The 20,259-nt window shown below is 63.0% G+C and overlaps 1 protein-coding gene across 7 annotated transcripts; it reads left to right on the top strand.

Moving 5' to 3' along the window:
- The first annotated feature begins 432 nt into the window (after positions 1–432).
- MTSS2 (MTSS I-BAR domain containing 2) lies at positions 433–19,906 on the top strand. 7 transcript variants are annotated; one of them, XM_043898013.1, is made up of 15 exons: positions 433–733; positions 5,001–5,062; positions 5,139–5,212; positions 6,002–6,086; positions 6,164–6,255; positions 6,338–6,412; positions 6,669–6,677; positions 7,500–7,657; positions 7,838–7,945; positions 8,844–8,941; positions 10,274–10,493; positions 15,843–15,917; positions 16,172–16,348; positions 16,520–16,685; positions 16,764–19,906. In XM_043898013.1, exons 1-15 carry the CDS (start codon positions 665–667, stop codon positions 17,516–17,518), a joined length of 2,223 nt encoding a protein of 740 aa, XP_043753948.1. In that variant the 5' UTR covers positions 433–664; the 3' UTR covers positions 17,519–19,906. The 7 variants fall into 7 exon arrangements, with proteins under 7 accessions (XP_043753948.1, XP_043753950.1, XP_043753954.1 ...); XM_043898016.1 differs by having other exon boundaries at positions 497–733; positions 10,370–10,493; XM_043898015.1 differs by lacking the exon at positions 15,843–15,917 and having other exon boundaries at positions 495–733.
- The last annotated feature ends 353 nt before the right edge of the window (positions 19,907–20,259 follow it).

A 20,259-nucleotide genomic window follows, 5' to 3' on the forward strand; every position in this document is an offset into this window, starting at 1 on the left:
AAATGTCCCAAGGCGGGCGGCCTCCGGGACACCGTACGCCCCTGCTAAGTGTGGTGTATCCACCCCACGGGATGCGCCCCAGGACCTCAGCTTGCTCCCCTCTTCTGAAAGCGCGGGGAGACACACACCCCCGACCCTTGACCAAAGGCCGGAGCCTGGTGGTGAGCCCCTTCCCGGGGCGGCACCCAACCGCCGGCCCCACCCCCGCGGGGAAGCCAGGCAGCACCGCCCCCGGATCGCGGCGGCGCCTGCGCCCGCCGGGCCTGCTCGAACTGCCAGTTTGGCCGCGCCCGGGCTCGGATTTCAAAGCCCGGGCTCCGGGCGGTGAATGGGCCGGCGCCCGCCCGGCCTCCCCGCAGACCCCTCCCCGCGGCCCGCCCCCCGCGCCCACGTGACACCCCGGCCTCCGCGCTCGGGTTACGGCCGCCGCGGCAGTCCCCGCGCCGAGGCTGCGCCGCCCGCCGCCCGCGCCGCGCCCCCTGCGCCGTCCGCCAGCCCCGCCGCGACATGGCCCGCGCCGCCCCGCGGCGGCCCGCGACCCCCGAGCGCGGCGCGGCCGGCCGCTGAGCGCGGCCCGGAGGCGCCAGGCCCGGCCCGGCCTCGGAGCGACAGCCGCCGCGGCGCGGGTCCCAGCGCCCTGCCTGCGCCGCCGCCCGGCCCGAGCATGGAGACGGCGGAGAAGGAGTGCGGCGCCCTGGGCGGGCTCTTCCAGGCCATCGTCAACGACATGAAGGTAACGGGCGCGGATGCGGCGCGGGTGCGTGTCCCCTTTGGGGACGCGTGGCGGCGGGCAGCCGCGTCCCGCCGTGTCGGAGCGGCCCCGCATCTGTGTGCCCTTGTCTGAGCGCGTCTGGCCTGCGTCTGCCGTGCGCCCTGCTCTCCGGGCGCCCGTCGTGGGGGGTGTGGGCGCTCGTGTGTCTGGGTGTCCGTGCGATACCCGGGGTCCGTGCCCCTGGTCGCCCGGGTCGCAGCGCCCCCTTGGGGTCGCGACCTGAGCCTGCGCACACGCGGGCTTCCCGCGCCCCAGACCCCCAAACCAAGAATGGGGATTTGGCTCCGGGGGCGACTCACGCCCCTTTAAAGGGTCCAGGGTCTCTCCGGCCTCCGCCCTCTACCACCCTCGTGCCCCACTTCCCCGCCCCCGACGGCCCCGGAGCCCAGACAATGCTGTCACCGCCAAAGCAGCGAAAAATAATAAAGCAGGGAACCGTTAACTCCTTCCCTGCCAGCCTCGCCTCTGCGCCTGCCGCCCGCGTCCCAAACAAGCTCCTGGACTCCACGGTCTGCTCGATGAGTGCCCCAGGCCCCAGGGCCTCTGACCCACCTTGGGGGGAGGAGGGAGAAGGTGGGGCTGAGGGAGCAGCCCCAGGGGAGGGCTGCTGCTGCTCCAGGCTCTCAGCTCCAGCCCCTCTCCCGGATGGCCCAAGGTCAGGCTGCAGCGGGCCACCACCTCCTGGCCCACACTGGCTCACCAGGTGGGGAAACTGAGGCTGGGAATGGCTCAAGGTCACTAAGGAGACTGCTGGACAGCCTGTGACCTCACCCGTCACTGTTGATCCGGGGAGCGAGGGGGTCCTCGCCCCCGAAGAGGCTGGGGCTTGGCGGAGTGGCCCAGCTGACTGGGCAGAGAGGAGGGCCAGCCGCAATGACAGGCCGCGCCTCTCCCCTTCTGCTCTAGGGCGGGGTGGCCGGGCAGGAGGGAATGGGGAACTCCTCAGAGCCCCCCGGCCTGTCACCCTCCCCAGTGCACAGCCTGGCATCCTACAGTGACATCGCAGGCCCTGGGAGGACACACCACAGTGCCCAGGCAGGCCTTCAGGGGGGCTGCCAGATCCCTGTGTCCCCCACCCCCAGGAGACCCGGGGCCACCCTCCCCCAGAACTGCAGGGTTGGCAGCGTGCATCGGTGCCCCTCAGTGCCCCACACGGGGTGCTCCCCTGAGACCCCGTCCCCCCAGCTCCACCTCCAAGCCCTCTGCTGGCCCCCGAGTCCTGGCTTCCCGGCACCTTCAGCAGACCCTGCTGCCCTCTGAGCGTCACAGCCTTGGCACCAGGTTTCCGTTCCAGACCACCCTCCCCGGCCACTCCCAGGGCTGGCGGGGGGGCACCTTCCCGCACCTTGTCCTGCTGGCATCCTCACCGCTTTCGCTCAGAGAAGCGGGCAGGACCGTCTCCCCGCCTCCAGGCAATTTGCGAGGAACTTGGGGATGAGACCGAAGGAGATGGGTCCAGATTGTAGCAAGCGGCTCGGGATTTTCTGACGTGGGGAGGCAAACTCGGAGAGGTTCCACCTGGCGGAATGCTGAGCCCCACTAGTCCCCCGCCTGTGACACAGGCTTGTGTCTGGGCCAGGGACAGGGCAGGGACGCGGGCCGCCTGGAGGCCGGTCATCTGGATTTGGGGGATGGCTTCCGCTGTTTCGCCCAGTGGCTTGAGCCACAGAAGCAGCGGGGTTTCCACAGAGGAAGGTGGCCAGGGTGAGGAGACGGAACTTGCCTGCAAGGCCCCGCAAGAGCCCACCCAGGGCTGCAGGCCCAGAGCCTGGCATGGGGGGTGGCCGAAGAGGGGAGGGGGGCTGCACCTGAGGCCTGGGGGGCACAGCTCAGGGCAGAGGGGCCCCGGGAGCATTCCCTGCCTGCTCCGCCTCATTTAAGCAGCCCAGATGCCCCCCGAAGCTCAGAGAGGGGCAGGGACTTGCCCGGGATGACAGGGCTGGGTGCAGCTCCAGGGCTCGGCCTGCACCTTCCGGAAACGGGGTCACAACCTGCCTGCCCCCAAGAGTGGGCAGTGTCACGCAGGTCCCGGCCGGGTGGCAGAGGCAGAGACTGCGTGTCCACTCTGTCCGCAGCGCCAGCCAAGCGCTGTCTGTGTGCCGGGCCGTGAGCTGGTGCTTCCCAGGCGGCCTTCACACCGGCCTGCTCCCGCGCTCATCTCTCAGGGGAGCAAACAGGCGCAGAGGGGAGCCTCCCGCAGAGCCCCTCTCCCGGGGTGCAGTCTGGGCCACTCACCTGTACAGCCCGGGGCCTGCCCACCGGAGCACCCCCTTGACGAGCGTGTGACTGCCCCCCCAGAGCCGCCCGCTCCTCTCCCAGTACTGGGGTCCCCACCCCTCCCCACCCTGGGTACCCAGATACTCACCTTCCAGACCCCGAAGTAAAGGGGGTGTTCCTGCCATGCAGCGACCAGTCAGGCCTGGGGTCAGAGCCTGACCCCCACACTCGGTAGCCGTGAACAAGCCAGTTAATCTCTCTGAGCCTCAGTTTCCTCATCTGTAGAATGGGGGTGATGACAGTGATGACCTCAAAGGGTTGCTGTAAGGACTCAGTGTGACCCCAGTGAGAGGGCTCGGCCAGGCGCCTGGCCCACCACACTCTTGACCCCAGTCACAGTCCCTCTCACCATCAAGACCACGAGCCCCGAGGCCTCGAGCCTGCCTGACAGACGGGCGCAGCCCGCGTGAGGGGTCGCCCCTGGGCGCCGGCCCCTCGAGCTCGCCTCTGGGCTCATCATGACTTCCCAGTGGGCGCTTAGAGGCCAGGAGCTCCTGTCCACCTGCTGAGGAGGGGCCGGGCCTGGCCCCCAACCCCCACCCTGTCCCCTCTGCCCCGGGAGGACCGAGATTGGGAGGGCCGGGGATGGAGTGAGCCTGGGGGCTGTGAGGGTGCCACTTCAGTGGGGTCCTGTCTCCCCTGCTTCTCCCAGCCCCTGGCTCTCAGATAGAGGCTGCCAAGGGGCTGAGACGCCTTCCCAGGACCGCTGCCTCTGCACCCCTGCCCCCACGGCCTTGTCTCGGGCTGGGGGTGCTGAGCAGGGTGGTGCCAAGTCCTCAGGAGAGCCAGGGGAGACCCAGGCTCCTTCACCCTAGGCTGTGCCGCACAGACCGCCCACCCACAGCCTCCGCCTTCCCGCCCCAGCCTGTGAACCTCTCAAATATTTGCTTTCCCTGGGCACTGGCTGGGCTGGACTGGGAGGGGAGGGTGTTTCTGAGGCTCCCAGAAGCTGCCCTGTCCTTCCCACTCCAGCAGGCTGGCCTCCCTGGGGTTCCAGCCTGGCAGAGCCTCCCCGCTGAGGCCTTGGGCACTGGGGTCTGCGCCTTCCCCCTTCCCACTGGAAAAGCCCCGGCTTCCAGCACCCCATCCCACATGGAAGGGAAGGTCAGAAGAACCTTGGGGCCTCGCTGACCTGGGGTTCTTCTTCAAGGATCAAGGCTTCCTTCCACAGGGCCGTTGGGCTGGGACCCAACAGCCATGGGAGGCCCATTAGCCAGAAAAGCCCTCTGATCACACTGGACAACTTGATCGTCAGGAGCCCAGCCTCTCTATTGGGAAACCCCCTCCCAGCTCAGAGCTTTGAGCCAGGCTGGGATAAAGGCCACACTGTGTCCCCAGGAGGGGCGGGGAACCGGGGGTGGAGAAAGGTGGCCCTGTTGGCCGCACAAGGCCCCATTCAGCCTGGGCCTGACGGTCCCGGGCAGGCTGGCCAGGCCCCGCAGCAGCCGTGGTCCCCCGGGGCCTGCGATGGGCGGGTCAGGCTGGCAGCAGCTTCCGGGGCACGGGGCACTCATTCAGATCCAGCATGTCTCGCGCTCCCCACGGCTCACGGTGCCTCTGCCCCCAGGCCACGCGGACCGTCCAGGGCTCTGTCCGGGGACACAGTGCCCCTCGTGTGGCCCGCCCAGTCCCCCCATGCCCTCCCACCCGCAAGGAGATGCGGCCTGCCTCTCACTGCTTCCGTCCCCCTTGAGGATGTGGGCCACCGCTGCTCACAGTGGCTGGGGTTCCTGAGCGTTTGGGAGCACAGGGCGGGCGGGCAGAGGTGCCTGTTTCTGGAGCCAGGCCTTCTTCATGCCTGTGTCTGCCCCCAGAGGAGCCCCGGAAGCCCCCTCTCCACAGGGGTGAGGCTGCTTTCTCAGACACGGCCCGGGGTCTAGACCGGGCATGAGGGGGCCCGGCCCAGGGGGCCCCTCGTGGCGGCTCACTGCCTCTCCCGTCCCCTCCACAGAGCTCCTACCCCATCTGGGAGGACTTCAACTCCAAGGCCACGAAGCTGCATTCCCAGCTGAGGTGAGGGTGCCCCAGCTGGGGAGAGGTCAGGGCGTGAGGCCACCCTCCACTGACCGCCCCCCGCCCGTCTCCCCAGGACCACCGTGCTGGCTGCTGTGGCCTTCCTGGACGCCTTCCAGAAAGTGGCCGACATGGCCACCAACACGCGAGGTGGGGAGGGCACGCGGCCGCAGGTTGGGCTTGCACGCAGAACGGCGGAGTGGGTGTGAGCCCGAGAGGACCCGGGCCCAGAGTCGGGACCTTGGGTCCTGCTCGCCCGTGGAGGGGGCTCTCTGGAGAGTGAGCCTCGCGTCACCAAGCAGGAGCGGGTGACAGACAACAGGGATGTTCTGGGCGGGGGGGAGGGGGGCACGCCTGTCTTGCTGCCGGCTGGCTGGGTTGACCCCTCAGCCAGTGTTCACACTCTGTAGGTGAGTCTGTGGCTCTCTCCCTGTCTGCCTTTCGGGGCACACACGGGGCAGGGGAAGATTCCCTTGCTGGCCTTGGCAGCTCCGCGACCTTCTGGTACAAGCAGTGGGGACCGGGGGCCCCTGCTCCTTGGCTGGTGAGACCAAGGTGACGGGCAGCTGCTGGCACCCTCATGCCTGCATCTGGGCACATCTGGAGGGGATCCTGGGAGGGAGGGAGGGAGGGGTTTTGTTGGCTCCTTGACCCGTCTTTGGTGTGGGCCTCTCCCGTCTGGGGTTCGGGGACAGCTTTTGGCCTGACCACTTGGAGAGAAAGATCAGCTCTCCTGCCAGGGCAGCGGAGTCGCAGAACGGGGCACGGCTGGGCGGCCAGATGGGGATGCCGGGAGCTGTGCGGGCGGTGGGGTCGCAGGCTGGGGACTTCGGGGCCGGCGGGCTGCAGGCTCGGCTCGCGGGTAGGACGCGCCCCCGCGTGGCCCGGGCTGGGCCTGCAGGAGCCCGGCCGCCCCGCCCACGCGGCGCTTGCCCCCAGGGGCCACGCGGGACATCGGCTCGGCGCTCACGCGCATGTGCATGCGCCACCGCAGCATCGAGACCAAGCTGCGGCAGTTCACCAAGTGAGTGCGTTCGCGCCGGGGGCGGGGGTCGCGGGAAGACCCCGGGTTGGCCCTGACCCGCCTTCCGTCGCCCACAGCGCGCTGCTGGAGAGCCTCATCAACCCGCTGCAGGAGCGCATCGAGGACTGGAAGAAGTCGGCCAACCAGCTGGACAAGGATCACGCAAAAGGTAGGTCCGGGCCCCGCCGCGCCCTCCAGCTCCCCACTGGCAGAAACCTGGTCATAGCGCCGCTCTCTCGCTCTCTGCACAGAGTACAAACGAGCGCGGCACGAGATCAAGAAGAAGTCTTCGGACACGCTGAAGCTGCAGAAGAAAGCACGCAAAGGTGAGCCCCGAGCGGCCGCAGCGGCGCAGCCCCGCGGGCCCCTGCACAGCCCCGCCGTGCCCAGGGCAGCGTCCGACCTGAGGCACCCCGTTGCTGGACGCCTCTGGGGTGGGCAGAGGGGGTGCCTGCCGCCTCGGACTGGACGCCCTGCTCGGGAGGCGGCGGGAGGCCCCGCCCCCGGGAGCGGCTCTATCCATCCGGCTCTTTCACACGGTCTCTCTCTGTCTCTCCTCTCCTCCCCCCACCCCTCCTGTAGAGCTGCTTGGTAAGTCAGATGCCCGTCCCCACTGCTCTCCCTCCGTCTCCCTGTCGCTTTGTCTGTCTCCCCCGGCTCAGGGCCATTGGAGGAGCCTCTTCAGGCCAAGGAGGAGCGAGGAAGGTGGTCGGTCAGCGAGGGAGGGGCTGGGGCCGAGGCCGGGGCTGTGCGGGGTCGGCGTGCCAGGCCAGCAGCGCTCGGGTGGGCAGGGTGGGGGCCGGGCCCCCCAGGGCCCTTGCCCCCTGCTCTGCCGCACCCCCACGCCTGTCTCTTGTCGCTCTCTGTGGTTCTTTCGCTGCTGCTTTGTGTCGCTCCTGCTGTTGTTGTGCATCTTTCCTGAGCCGAGTGGGGAACCCCATGAGACACCCCCTCTCCCACGCCCCGGGCCCAGCCCGCAGCCCCGCCCCATGCTCTACTCTGTTGGCTTCCACGCTCCCTCCCTGGGCCGGGGATGGGGGGCGCCTCACCCCACAGGCAGTGGCGGCGTCGGTGTCCCGGGGACAGAAGCTTCTGCTCTCCTGGAGGTCTCCGCCCGACTGCCCTGAGCACAGCTGCTCCGGGTGGCCCGGGCTGCCCAGGGCTCTGCTCGCCCCAGGGCCTGGGTGGCTTTGCAGCTTTGGTGTCTTTCCTGTGTGCTTGTCTGTCTGTCCTCTCTGCCTGCACTGGGGACCAGCCTTTCCACGAGCCCCAGCGTCCTGGCTGCCCTCCCCGGTCCCTGGGCCCCCCCGGAAGTGCCCAGCCTCACGGCCAGGGATCCCACTGGGGGCCCGAGCCTGGGATGCAGTGGGCCGGCCCGCGTCCCCAGCGCGGCCTCTCGTCCCCACCCCCCAGGGAAAGGAGACCTGCAGCCCCAGCTGGACAGCGCCCTGCAGGACGTGAACGACATGTACCTGCTGCTGGAGGAGACGGAGAAGCAGGCGGTGCGCCGGGCCCTGATCGAGGAGCGCGGGCGCTTCTGCACCTTCATCACGTTCCTGCAGCCCGTGGTGGTGGGTCCCGCGGGCACACGGAGCCCTGCTCAGCATCTCCACGATGCGGCCAGTTGAGGGGCCCTCACCAATCCCAAGAGGTCCCGAGGACTGTCGCCCGAGCCGCGTGGGCAGGGGGGAAGGGTGAGGGAGGGGTGGCCGGGCGGGGAGGGCCGGGAGGCTGACTCACTGCCCTGTCAGAACGGCGAGCTGACCATGCTGGGGGAGATCACCCACCTGCAGGGCATCATCGACGACCTGGTGGTGCTGACCGCGGAGCCGCACAAGCTGCCCCCCGCCAGCGAACAGGTGCGGCCAGCCCCAGGGACAGCCCGCCTTGGCTGGGGACAGTGGAGGAGGCAATGGGAAGGCGTGTGGGGAAGCAGCTGGGCACAGAAGGCCACCCCTATGGGTTCTAGGGGCACCTGCCCACACAAGCAGGGTGTGCCCGGGACCCGGCGGGGCCTCACACTGAGCAGACGGCCGCACGTCCCGGCCGGATCCGCAGGGCCAGGCTCCGAGCAAGCCAGTCCTGATGGTGCCTCCGGCCTCCATGCCCACACCTGCCAGCTCCCGCACACACGTGCAGCTGCCCCGTGGCCGCCCTGCCCAACTCTCAGCACCAGGCTCCCCTGCACCAGGGGCAGTCCTCACTGACAGCACCGTGGCGCTCCTCTCGCTCGGCGCTTACTGTGTGCCCAGCCCCATGCCGAGCCCTTCCCATGGGTCACCTAGTTCAGTCCCCTCCACGCCCTCTAAGACAGGAGGGATCAGCTGCATTTCCCAAGGGAAAACTGAGGCTCAGAGAGGACAAGCGGCTCGCCTGGGGGCAGAGCAGAGCCAGGGTTGGACCCCATGGTCTTGCACGGCCACTCTGGGCCGACTCCTCCACCAGCCCCAGGGAGTCCTCGGGAGCACCAGGTTCCCCCGTGTCCTGGCTGGGCCAGCATCCCTGAGAAGCAGAGAGGGCACAATCTCCCCGGCATCCCCTCGCTCTCTGGCAGCCCTGCCTTTTGTCCCTGAGTGAGGAGCTGGCTTTAGGAAAAGGCTGGGATGCAGAGGGCTTCCGAATCCCCGAGATCTCCTCTGGGGCCTGGTTCTCAATCGGGAAGGCCCTGCCAGCCCTCTGGAGGGAGACTCAGGGAAGTGCGGAGGCTTTCTGCGGGGCTGGGCTGCCCCAAGCGACCCCATCCACGTCCCTGTCCAGGTGATCACAGACCTGAAGGGCTCAGACTACAGCTGGTCGTACCAGACCCCACCCTCATCGCCTAGCAGCTCCAGCTCCCGGAAGTCCAGCATGTGCAGGTCAGCGGGGGACTGGGTGGGGGCAGGGAAAAGAAATGGGGGAGGTCCCCCAGAAGTCCGTCAGGAATTGCTTTGTGGCCCCAGAATTCATGCAACTGCTGCATCGTCAAGGAATCTGCAGGCACAGGGAAAATACACTCACATTGCAAGACTGCTGCTAGTGCAGGCGTAGGGGACAGGTGCGGGGCGGCGGCAGGGAAGGATGCGCCAGCTGCCCTGTCAAATGCTGTTTGCATTTTCTTCATTGAATCCTAACACCACTCCATCAGGTACGGTATTGTCTCCGTTTCATGGAGGGGGAAGCTGAAGTACAGAATGCCAGCATTAACCCCTCAGCTCAGCCGGGCCCAGCACAGCCTGGGCAGCAGTAAGAATCTAAGATGGGGAAGGCATGTGCGGAGGCTCCAAGCTTACCTGTGGACACTGTGGCCTGGCTGGTCCCTGTGGGCAGCTGCCACAGGGCCAACCCTCAGCCCAAGCTAGCCCCGGGGGCTGTGCAGGGCCAGGGCGGGGCTGGCCAGCAGGCAGGCTCAAGGTCGGGGCGCTTCCTGGGAGGGGTCTGGATTCAAGGCTCCCTGGGCGGGGGTCGGTCTTTGAGCACAGAGCAGGTTACTGGTGGGGAGACTCCTCTGTGCCAGGCACACTTTCTCTAGAACCACCTTGGCTGGGCACCCAGGCCGTGGGCGGTGACCCAGGGAGAGCAGGTGCTGCTCCCGCAGGGAGGGAAGGGTCCACGGCAGCTGGAGGCTCTTCAGAGCCGGGGTGGGTGACTGACGCAGGAGGGAGGTTGACCCCCGGGGTCACCCGTGGCCAAGGGTGGGGGCCGGGGACTCCCGGGTCGCGCTCGGGAGGATGGTGACCTTCACTGCCAGGAGCGTTGCCCAGCCTGGACACAGATGCAGAGAGGATGAGCTACAGAGGTGGAAAGGGGGAGGGTGGTGGCGAGTTTAGGACCAGCGCCCCACTCTAGACGTTCTGTCAGGATCTGGTAGCAAATACCAGACTTTGAGAAGACAGTCAGGACCCGACTCGCGTCTGGTTGTGGCCTGACTGGGAAGTGTTGACGCGTGGTGACTCGGTCTCCACCTCGTCAGCCTGAGGTCTCGACGGGCTGCCTTGCCTCAGGGTGCCTGGCGGAGGCTCCTGGGGCAGCGGGCAGCCCCGCCCCCCGGCCCGCAGTCTGGGACCCCGCTGCTCTGGCCCGTGGTCTCGGGGCCTGGTCTGACCCTGTCTTTTCCTCCCCCCGCCCGCCTCTCTGCCCACCCTCGTGTGTTGCCCTCCCACACGCGCCCTGTGTCTCCCTGTCTGGCCGCCGTGCCCCTCCCTCCCCAGCGCCCCCAGCAGCGGCAGCATCGCCAAGGGTGGCGGCACCCCCTGGCCCGGGGGCGCCCAAACGTGCTCACCCGGCCCCGCCTGTCGCTACCGCAGCCTGGCGCAGCCCACCCCCGCCACCCGCCTCTCCAGCGTCTCCTCCCACGACTCCGGCTTCGTCTCCCAGGACACCACCTACTCCAAGCCCCCCTCGCCCATGCCTTCAGACATCACCAGCCAGGTGAGGGGCGTCTGCTGAGCTCATGCCAGCGCCGGGCCATCCACACTGTGGGGATCCACACTCTCAGCCTACCGCCGCTGAGAGCAGCCTGCAGGCCCCCAGGACCGCTGCGCCCAGACCAGCCTGAGCCCACTGCCCCAGGGCAGGGGAGGGGAAGGTCTGGAGGAGCCTGCCAGCTCTGGGCCCCGTGACCCCCGTGCCAGGGCTGGCTGAGATGGGGCGGGTGGCCCGCGGAGGCGTCCCCAGGAGCCCCAGGATCTGCGGGCATCTTCCCCCACTCTCACTCTGAATACGAGGACCCCTTCAGAGGCAGGCTCAGACCCTCAGGTGCTGTGAGAGGCACTGGAGGGGCTAGGGCAGAGGACATGGGGTCAGGCTGCGTGCCCAGGCGCCCACCGTGGCCCTGGCCTCCCTCCGAGCCCAGTGTTCTGCAGGCTGCCCTCTCGCCAAGGATGTGCCCACGGCATGCCCAGACTGCCCTCCTCGGCAGGCCCACTCCTGTCGGCACATGGACACACGCTCCAGCACCGTCCCTCCTCAGCCTCCTCCAGCCGCCTTGCCTCTTCTCCTCAGCGAAACTGCTCAGGAGCCTTGTCCACACTGACCGCCTCCGTCTCATTCCCCACCCACTCCTGTCTGCGTCACCTTTCCGTAACGGAAAAGCTAGCATAATTCACTCTCCTGTGCCCTTAATCCATGTATGCATATGCCTTTGAGACTATTAGGTCCATACAGCTTTAAAATGTTAACTCGCAGGGAACTGGATCTCCCCACGTGATGTAGCTGACCCTCTGTTGCTTGTGCATTTTCTAGCATAGAGTGAGTCTGTTTTGTTTGATTTTACTGCACCTACTTCAGCTCAACATTTATGTTATCATTTCCTATCTCTTAGCTTTTAAACTCACTATGTCCTTATGTTTTAGATGAGTCTCTCGTAAACAGCATATGCCTAGATTTTCTTTTCTTATCCAGGCTGACAATCTCTCTCAACTGACATTTTTAAGTCCTTTCACATTTATTGATATTACTGGAATATTTGGACTTCTGTCTTTTTTATTTCTGTTCACTCTGTTTTATCTGTGCTGCTTTTGTTTCTTCTCTTGCTTTTTGTTTGTTTTTTCTTCCCGCATTATTTCCTTCTACTGGATTTTAGGTTATACTTCCTTCCTTTCTTATACATGTTACCTTGAAATTTTACAATGCATCCTTAGCAAAGTCCTAACCCAGGCTCCTGAATCATTCAAGGACCTTAACAGGTACTTTAACTTCGGTCACCTACCCCCTCCCCTTATAAGCTATTTTATGCTATTTTCTTTCTTATCATCAATTCTAGGGAATTGACATTTTTCTTCTTAATTTCATCATTATCTTATACGTAAGTATCTGTTAGATTTACCTGTGTGTGTTTATACCTTTTTTGTTCGTTTTCTCCTTTTACAGTCATTTTGCTTCTTTCTGAAGTAAAATACATCCTCTAAAGTTCCTTTAGAATGGGTCTGTAGTAGCAAACTCGGGTCTTGTTTTTCTGTAAACAGGCTCCACTTTTTTCCTCTTCCTTGAAAGCTGGTTTTGCCAGGGAGGCAGGGCTGGGCGCCAGTTGCTCTGCCGCCACACTCCGAGGGTGTCTCCCCGTGTCCTGGCCTCTGCTGCCGGCAGAGAGCCCGCTGTCCCCACTGCCGCGCCTTTGTGAGCGACCTGGCTGCTCTGCCTGGCCACTTGCGTTTTCCTGCAGCGTGTCTGGTTGTGGATTTTCTCCCTGACTCTCCCTGGGTGGGTTTGAGTTCCTGTCTTTGCACTCGTGTTTTTCATCGGTTCTAGGAGTTTGCAGGCATTCTCTGTTCTCACTCCTCTCTGCCCCCCTCTTGGTTCTCAGGGAAGCGTGCGTCAGGCCCTCTGGCCTTGTTTCTGTGTCTGCCCCCGCCACACCTCCCATCTCCGTGTTTCTCTGGATCATCTCTTCAGGTCTATCTTCCAGTGCACCTTCTCTATTTTACAGCAATTTAACCTGTCCATGAAGGTTTATTTTTATTATTATTATCTTGGAATAACTCTAGCCTTGTAGACAATCTGTAAAAAGAGTACAGTTCCCACCCGCCCTCTGCACTCTCCCCTGAGGTTAACATCCCGTGTAACTACCAAGTTCTCAACACCAGGGGACCAGCATGGGTGCGACGCTGGTAGCCGCTGGCATACTGTGTTCACGTGATGCCAGCTTTCCCACTGGCAGGCTTTCCCAGCCCAGGAGCCCAGGCTCTGACACAGGCCTTCTGCTGCCTTTCACGCCGTGTCCTTGGGCTTCTCCGGCCTGCGATGGCTGCTCGGTCCCCGCTCCGCGACTTTGGAATGCTGTCGTGTGTTCTGTGGAACGTCGCTCGTTGCGGCTGTGTCTGCTGCCTCCCCGTAGTTAGAAGGGCAGGAGGAGCAGAGCAGCAGCTTTATTGCTGTTCCTCCGCCTCGTCAGCCTGCGTGTCCTACATTCTTTTCACATTAGCTGTTCTGGTAGGTGTTACGGTAACAGTGCCCTGTGTTTTTAATTTGCATTCCCCTAATGACTAATGAGGTTGAATGTTTTTTCATACTTTTAAAGGCCGTATCTTCTTTTTTTGAGGGAAATGTTCAGATCTTTTGTTGCTTTTTCTCTACTGGGTTGTATGTCTTTTTCTTGTTGATTTGAAGAACTTCTTATACACTGTGGCTACAAGTCTTTTCATCTAATAATCTGTTTTGAGTCTGTGGGGTTGCTCTTTTTCTCCTTTAATAGGAGTAAAATTCTAAAGTTCTTAATGTATGTCCAATTTATCCATTTTTTCCAATCGTTAGTGCTTTTTCTGTCCTGTTAGCACTATTTTTGTGTACTCCAGGGTCACAAAGATGTTTTCCTCCAAAAGTTTTTTTTTTTTTTTTTTTTTGGCTCTGCTGCTCCGCTTGTGGGATTGTAATTCCCCAACCAGCAGATATTGAACCTGGGCCTTCAGCATGGAAGTGTGGAGTCCCAACCACTGAACCACCAGGGAATTCCCTGCAAAGCCTTTTTGTTTTACCTTTTTTCACTCAGATCTGCAGGTCATCTGGAATTGACTGTGTGTATGTGTGTTAGTATGAGAGATGGACAGGGAAGCCTGGCGGGCTGCAGTCCATGGGGTCGCAAAGAGTTGGACATGATTGAGCGACTGAACTGAACTGAAGGAGTCATTTTTTTCCATATGGATATCTAATTGACAATTTATTGAAAATCGCATCTTTTTCCTCTACTGCACTGTAGTGTGTTAACTTCGTCATAAAGCAGGTGTGTGTGAATGTGTAGCTGTTTCTGGAGTTTGTATTCTGTTCCACTGGTTGATCTGTCTGTTCTTATACCAGTAGGACACCGTCTTAATTATTGTAACTTTATACAGAACCTTGACACCTGGTAATAAAAGTCCTCTAGGTATGTTACTCTTCAATATTATCTGTTTTGGGTCCTTTGCATTTCCTTCTAAATTTTAATGTTAGCTTGCTAGTTTCCACTTTAAAAAAAGCAATCCCTGGGATTCTGACTGAGATTACATGTGTCTCTCCATTTTATTATGGCTTAACCATCTTTCAATAATATTTTGCTGTTTTCATATGAGGATCTTGCACATATACCACTGGATTTTTTTCCCCTGGGTATTTGATATTTGTTGATGCTATTTTAAATTATTTTGGCTTTTTCAGAGTCTCTTACTTGTTTTTCAGCTGCTGATATTTAGCAATTTGATTTTTTTTTTTTTTTTGTATATTGATCTTGTATCCAATAACCTCATTAAAAACACTTGTTAGTTCTGATAATCATAGAATGAATATTCTACATACACAATCAGGTCTTTTACAAACAATCAGTTTCTTTTTTTCTAGTCCTTTTGCTTTTTACTCCTTTTTACTTCTTTTTCATGCTTTATTGCACTGCTAGGACTTCTAGTACTTAATAGAAATGGTGATAGTGGGCATCTTTATCTTTCTCCAGCCTCAGAAAGAAAAGAATTGATATTTTTGCAGACAACTCTATCAGATGAATGAAGTTCCTTTCTATCACTAGTGTGAGTGTTTTTCATGAATGGATGTTGAATTTTTTCCACTGAGTTTTCCAAGCATTTTTTTCTTTTTCTGTTTTAGCAATTATATTGGTAAAACTCTCAATGTGTTTATTATTTTCTTTGAATCCTTACTTACAGAGTTTACTTTTCTTTTGGTCATCTTGGCTCATCATAAACTTAAAAAGTCTGGGAGTTGAAACCAAGATGCTTTAGAGAATGTGCCTTGGTGGGCACAGGACGCGGAGAGCTGCACCTGACCAGTCCCCTTCCAGACTTACTTCCGGTCGTCGGGCGGGCTCTCCGCCTCGCGCCTGCCCAGTCCCTCAACCACAGTGCTGAAGCCGCCTCTGCCCTGGGGGCCCTCGTGGTCCTGCTCTGCCCTTGCTTCTTTTTCTTCATCCTTTGTCTTGAGCTGGGGGCCTCCCGGGGCACCTGGTCCCTGCCACTGCCCAGAGCAGGAGCCTCCAGGTGTCCTCGGCCCTGTCTTCACTGGGCATCCGCCCCGCTGTTCTGTGAACAGTCCTGGGGGTCTCCATGGACACCCCGCTGCCCCACCTGCCAGACTCCAGCAGCCCCCGCGCCACTGGCCCTCCCTCCGTGGCGGGTAGGGTGCTTCCCTGATTTCTGTGACAGTCGCCTGTTCGCGGTCTTCCACGCCACTGGCAGGTCCCGTCACTCCTCTTTACTGGGCCGTCCTCTCCTTCCCAAGCGCTGAGGGCAGCCTGGCGTCCTGAGCCCTTTTTCTAACCACCCTCATCCCGACTGCCTGCGTCACCTGGTTCCGTCTGACGCTGCTGGATTTGTGACTCCAAACCTGACTTCTCCCTAAAGTCCAGATTGTTAAATACCGTTGCCGGCACTGCATCTGGGCTTAGACAGCTAACAGGCAGCCCCGGGTAACACTCGCAGGATGGAACCCTGGACTCCATTCCCCCCAGGCCTGCCCTTCCGAGAGAACGGTGACAAAGCCCCCCGCAGCTCGAGCCAGCACCGCACTGCCGTCCTTAGCGTCGGTCTTTCCCTGCTCGCCACGTGCAGGCCAGCAGCAGTCAGCCTTTTTGTTAATTCTTAGGAGTGTGGTTCTTGGGCTGCGGTGGGGTAGGTCCGCGCCGGGGGTGCGCTCTGGGTGCTGCTTTCTGCGCAGGCGCTGGCGGCGCAGGGCGTGGTGTGGGCGGGGAGGCCGTGGGGGGCTGAGTCAGGGCCCCCCACGTGCTGGCGCTGTGACCGGATGTGTTCTCTCCCTCCCCGCCTGCCACCCTGTCCCGTCCGCCTGCCCGCTCGCCTCCGCTTGCAGAAGTCCTCCAGCTCCGCATCCTCCGAGGCCTCGGAGACCTGCCAGTCCGTTAGCGAGTGCAGCTCCCCGACCTCGGTCAGTGCCCCCGACCTGCCCGGGCACTCAGGGAGGGACCAGGTCCGACCAGAGGGGTATGCGTACGCACACATACCCCACAAAAGAAACCTCCTGGGCACCCTCTGCAGCTGTTCCCCACATGCTCACCTCCTCCCTTCTGCGGGACAAGGAGCCCAGGAGGGGCTGGGGAGTCACAGTGCCCTGGGTGCTCTGCCCTCAGCCGTGAGGAGCGGGGCGCAGGGGCCTCCTGACCCGCCCGCCTCGCCCTCCAGGACTGGACCAAGGCCGGCCCCCACGAGCAGCCCGCAGGCACCACGCTGCAGCGGAGGAAGGACCGCGTGGAGCTCCTGCGAGACCCGGAGCCGGGCCAGGCCGGCGGGGGCGCCCCGGGCCCCAGTGGAGAGGAGGCCCCGCGGCCCCGCATGTCCCCCGCCACAATCGCAGCCAAGGTAAGGGCTGCTCCCAGGACGGATGAACCGGCCCCCCTCTCTCCCAGGCCAGCTCTAAGGCCCGGCAAGTGGCCACGGGGCCAGCCCGGGCCACCTGGGAGGACTGCCTCCCCGGCCGGGCGGAGCGGGAAGCAGGGAGCGAGGCTTCAGCCTGCCGTCTTCCCGCCCCAGCACGGCGAGGAGGTGTCCCCTGCGGCCAGCGACCTGGCCATGGTGCTGACCCGCGGCCTGAGCCTGGAGCACCAGAAGAGCAGCCGGGACTCCCTGCAGTACTCGAGCGGCTACAGCACGCAGACCACCACGCCCTCGTGCTCCGAGGACACCATCCCCTCCCAAGGTAGGCCCCGGGGCTCGGGCTGGGGCCGCGCCTTCTCGGCCCGAGGCTCTGGGCTCACCGCGTCCCGTGCCCCGCCAGGCTCTGACTACGACTGCTACTCCGTGAACGGGGACGCAGACGGCGAGGGGCCCCCCGAATTCGACAAGTCGTCCACCATCCCTCGCAACAGCAACATCGCCCAGAACTACCGCCGCCTGATCCAGACCAAGCGTCCAGCCTCCACCGCGGGGCTGCCCACCGCCTCGGGGGCGCCCCCGGGCGTGGCCACCATCCGCCGCACGCCGTCGACCAAGCCCACCGTGCGCCGCGCCCTCTCCAGCGCCGGCCCCATCCCCATCCGGCCGCCCATCGTGCCGGTGAAGACGCCCACGGTGCCCGACTCCCCCGGTTACGCGGGGCCCACGCGGGCGGGCAGCGAGGAGTGCGTCTTCTACGCCGACGAGGCCGCCGCGGCCCTGGCGCCGGACCTGGCCAAAGCCTCCCCGAAGAGGCTCAGCCTGCCCAACACGGCCTGGGGCAGCCCGTCCCCAGAGGCGTCCGGCTACGCGGGGCTGGCGGCCCAGGATGATGAGGAGCAGCAGCAGCAGCTGGCCGCCAACCGGCACAGCCTGGTGGAGAAGCTCGGGGAGCTGGTGGCGGGCGCCCACGCGCTGGCCGAGGGCCAGTTCCCCTTCCCCTCCGCCCTGTCGGCCGCCCCCGCGGAGGAGACGCCCGCCCCACCCCCCGCCGCCCCCGGCGAGCCTCCGGCCGAAGACATGCTGGTGGCCATCCGGCGCGGGGTGCGGCTCCGCAGGACCGTCACCAACGACAGGTCGGCGCCCCGCATCTTGTGATGGCGCCTCCCTCCCTCCCGCCCCCTGGCCCGGCGAGGCAGGGGACCTGGCCGGTGGGCAGCGGCGACTCACAGCAAAGGCACAGTCAGGAGTGAGCAGAGCCAGGCGAGCTTTTTTTTTTTTAAGTCACACGAGTCAAAGCCACTTTATTGGGAGGAGAAACCCAGCTTGGATTTCATGGTTTAAACAGGAAGTGACTTCTTAGAGCGCGCCAGGAAGGAGCCTGCCGGCTTTGAACTGGATTTGGAGCCTGTTTCAACCTTTTCTTGCCTACTCTGCCCTTCCTCTCCCTCCTGCCGGGCTCTGCCCTTTCCCCACAGGGGCGAGCCACAGAGCGTGCCCGCGCCCCCAGCGGAGGGGCCCACCTGCCTGGCGGGGCCCGCAGTGCACAGCTCAGGCAGCAGGGCCCAGCGCCTCCCCGTCTCCCCTGGGACAGTGGTCCCATGCCCCTGGCCAGGGCCCCCCACGTCCCTCTCCGTCACCCACTGTCACCCCTGTCTCTGCGTCTCCCAGGCTCTCCTCCATCAGGGAGGCGGGGGGCCATGGAGGGGCCAGGGCTAGTGTCTGGTTTAACCCGAAGGCTCCACAGAGCGGCTGGCCGTTTGGGGGGGTCAGTGAAGTTAGGAGCCAGCCCACCCACTGGGGACGGGGGCCTGGGGCCCAAGTCGAGTCTCTCGGGGAGGACATGCAGGGTGCCTGCCGGGAGGAGGGTGGGGGCCCTGAGACAGCTTCCCTGCCTGCAGGTGTGGCTGGGGTGGGGCGGGGCAGCAGGGAAGGCGGTGGAGGCCAGGCTGTCGGCCTGCCGGCCTCCCAGGAGCTGCTCAGAATCCCATCATCATCTGGGCACGTGGGGACTCTAACTCTGGTAACAGTTTCAGCCACCTTTGGGTCAGGGACTGAAACTGGAGAGGGTGGGGGGGTGGGTTCTTCTATGAATATGTAATAAAGTGAGCTGACCGAACAAGGACTGCGTGTGGGGACAGGGTAGCCGGTACAGGGTGTGTCCAAGAGTGCCTGAGGGACAGAGGGCCCTGCGGTGGCCTGACGGCCGTGGGAGGAAAACGAGAGCCGGCTCGGCTCCCAGGGCCGGGGGCAGGGGCAGTGTTCCCTGCAGCGTCCAGAGCAAGCCACAATGCGCTGGGAAGGGGCCGGGGGCTGGGCCTCCTGCCCATTTGCTGCAGGCCAAAGGGGGAGGGCTGCTGGGGGTGATTGGCTCTGACTCTGTTGTCAGAGGAGATGCCATTCCAGGGTGGTCCCAGGTGGCAGGACTGAGGTGGGGGAGTGCACCCCTCCACCCGCACAGCATGTTGCGCCAACTCTAAGCAGGTAAAAGCACGTGTGCCAAGGGCAAGCGGAGGGCTTCCTGTGACCCGCAGGCCCGCAGAGGGCGGCCATGCTGGCAGGGTCATGGGGCAGGGGCTCCTGGGGTCAGGAGAGCTGGCTCTTCCTGGTCTGGATGGACCTGGGGCTCCCGGTAGTTCTTGTTCCGGAAACGGGTCTAGGCACGGCCGCCAGGCGGGTGTGGGGAACCAGGGATGCCTCTGAGGGGCTCCCCAGAGGTCGGTGGACGACGGTACCTGTAAGTCGCTAGGTGGGAGAAAGGAGCCTCGCTGAGCTGAGCGCACCCCACCTGGGGGAGGGCCGGGGGAGCAGACGGCCTGCACTTGGCGGCTTGGGCAGAGTGTACGCTTCCCCCCTAGGGTTTGCCCAGGTGGGCTGATTGAAGACGCAGGTTATCTGATGTGAGCAGGGTAAGGGGCAGTGGCGGGGAGGGGGGGTCCCGGGTCCCGTGAGAGAGAGCTTGCCCGGAGGAGGGGTGTGGCCTCGGGGACCCCAGGGGGGTGGGCATGGCACAGGCACCCCTCACCTAGACTGCGGGCCCCCCCTCCAGGCCACTCCCAGGGCTGTACATAGCTCCTCCACCCCCTTGACCGCCTCATCCCTCTAGTGACCGCCAAGTAGGCCCGCCCCTTCAGGATCCGAGCCAACCATCCCATGTTACAAACTTTGGTTTGGGGAACTTCTTTACGTTTGTTTCATTTTTTTCTTTTTGTACAGAGAAATATTCTATTCAAAGCGTCTTTTGACTGAAGTAACTTTTCTGGTGCTGTTGTTAACTTGTTCCTTTTTTTAATTTATTTCCCCTCCCTAAGCCTCCCCTTCTGGTTCCCACTCACTGTGTCTCCCCTCCACCACCCGCCCTGCCCCGTGCCCCCATCCCATCTAAACCATTTTGTTTCTCTTCTGTCTGTTTTTGGATAAATTATCCTCTCCTTCCCCCCCACCCACCTCCCGCAGCCCACCCTCCCCTTGATTTAAATAGTCACTGCTACAAGTAACAAATGCACTGTGAAGATCCCAGTATTAATAAAGTTGTACTGTAATTAACACCGCTGTCTACCGGCTTCCTCCGCCGCCTGCGCCCCCAGCCAAGGAGCGCGGGGCTCCGTGTTGGCAGGGCTGGAGTGGCCAGGTCTTGTGCCAGGACCCATGTGTCTGAGCGCCTCAGTTTCGTCCCTGCTGGGGGTGGTCTTGGGGCTGCCAGATGGAGGGAGAGAGGGCAGTATCCAGGACACGCTGTGGGGGATCAGCCCGACACCGCTGCTCCGTCAGGCTTCATGGGCTGGGGCGGGGCTAGAGGGAACTCAGTCCCTCAAATATCCACCATTCCGGACCCTGGCAAAGGCCCTGACCACTCCAACTCTGAATCCTCAGCCCCAGGCCCCTGCGCCAGACCAGCC

This window comes from Cervus elaphus, chromosome 4 (assembly GCF_910594005.1).
Source record: "Cervus elaphus chromosome 4, mCerEla1.1, whole genome shotgun sequence".
Taxonomy (NCBI): Eukaryota; Metazoa; Chordata; class Mammalia; order Artiodactyla; family Cervidae; genus Cervus; species Cervus elaphus.

Coding starts and splice junctions, on each gene's coding strand:
- MTSS2 (XM_043898013.1), top strand. CDS start 665: ATGGAGACGGCGGAGAAGGAGTGCGGCGCCCTGGGCGGGCTCTTCCAG. Junction 5,063..5,138: donor AAGCTGCATTCCCAGCTGAG/GTGAGGGTGCCC, acceptor CCGTCTCCCCAG/GACCACCGTGCTGGCTGCTG. Junction 6,256..6,337: donor GGACAAGGATCACGCAAAAG/GTAGGTCCGGGC, acceptor CTCTCTGCACAG/AGTACAAACGAGCGCGGCAC.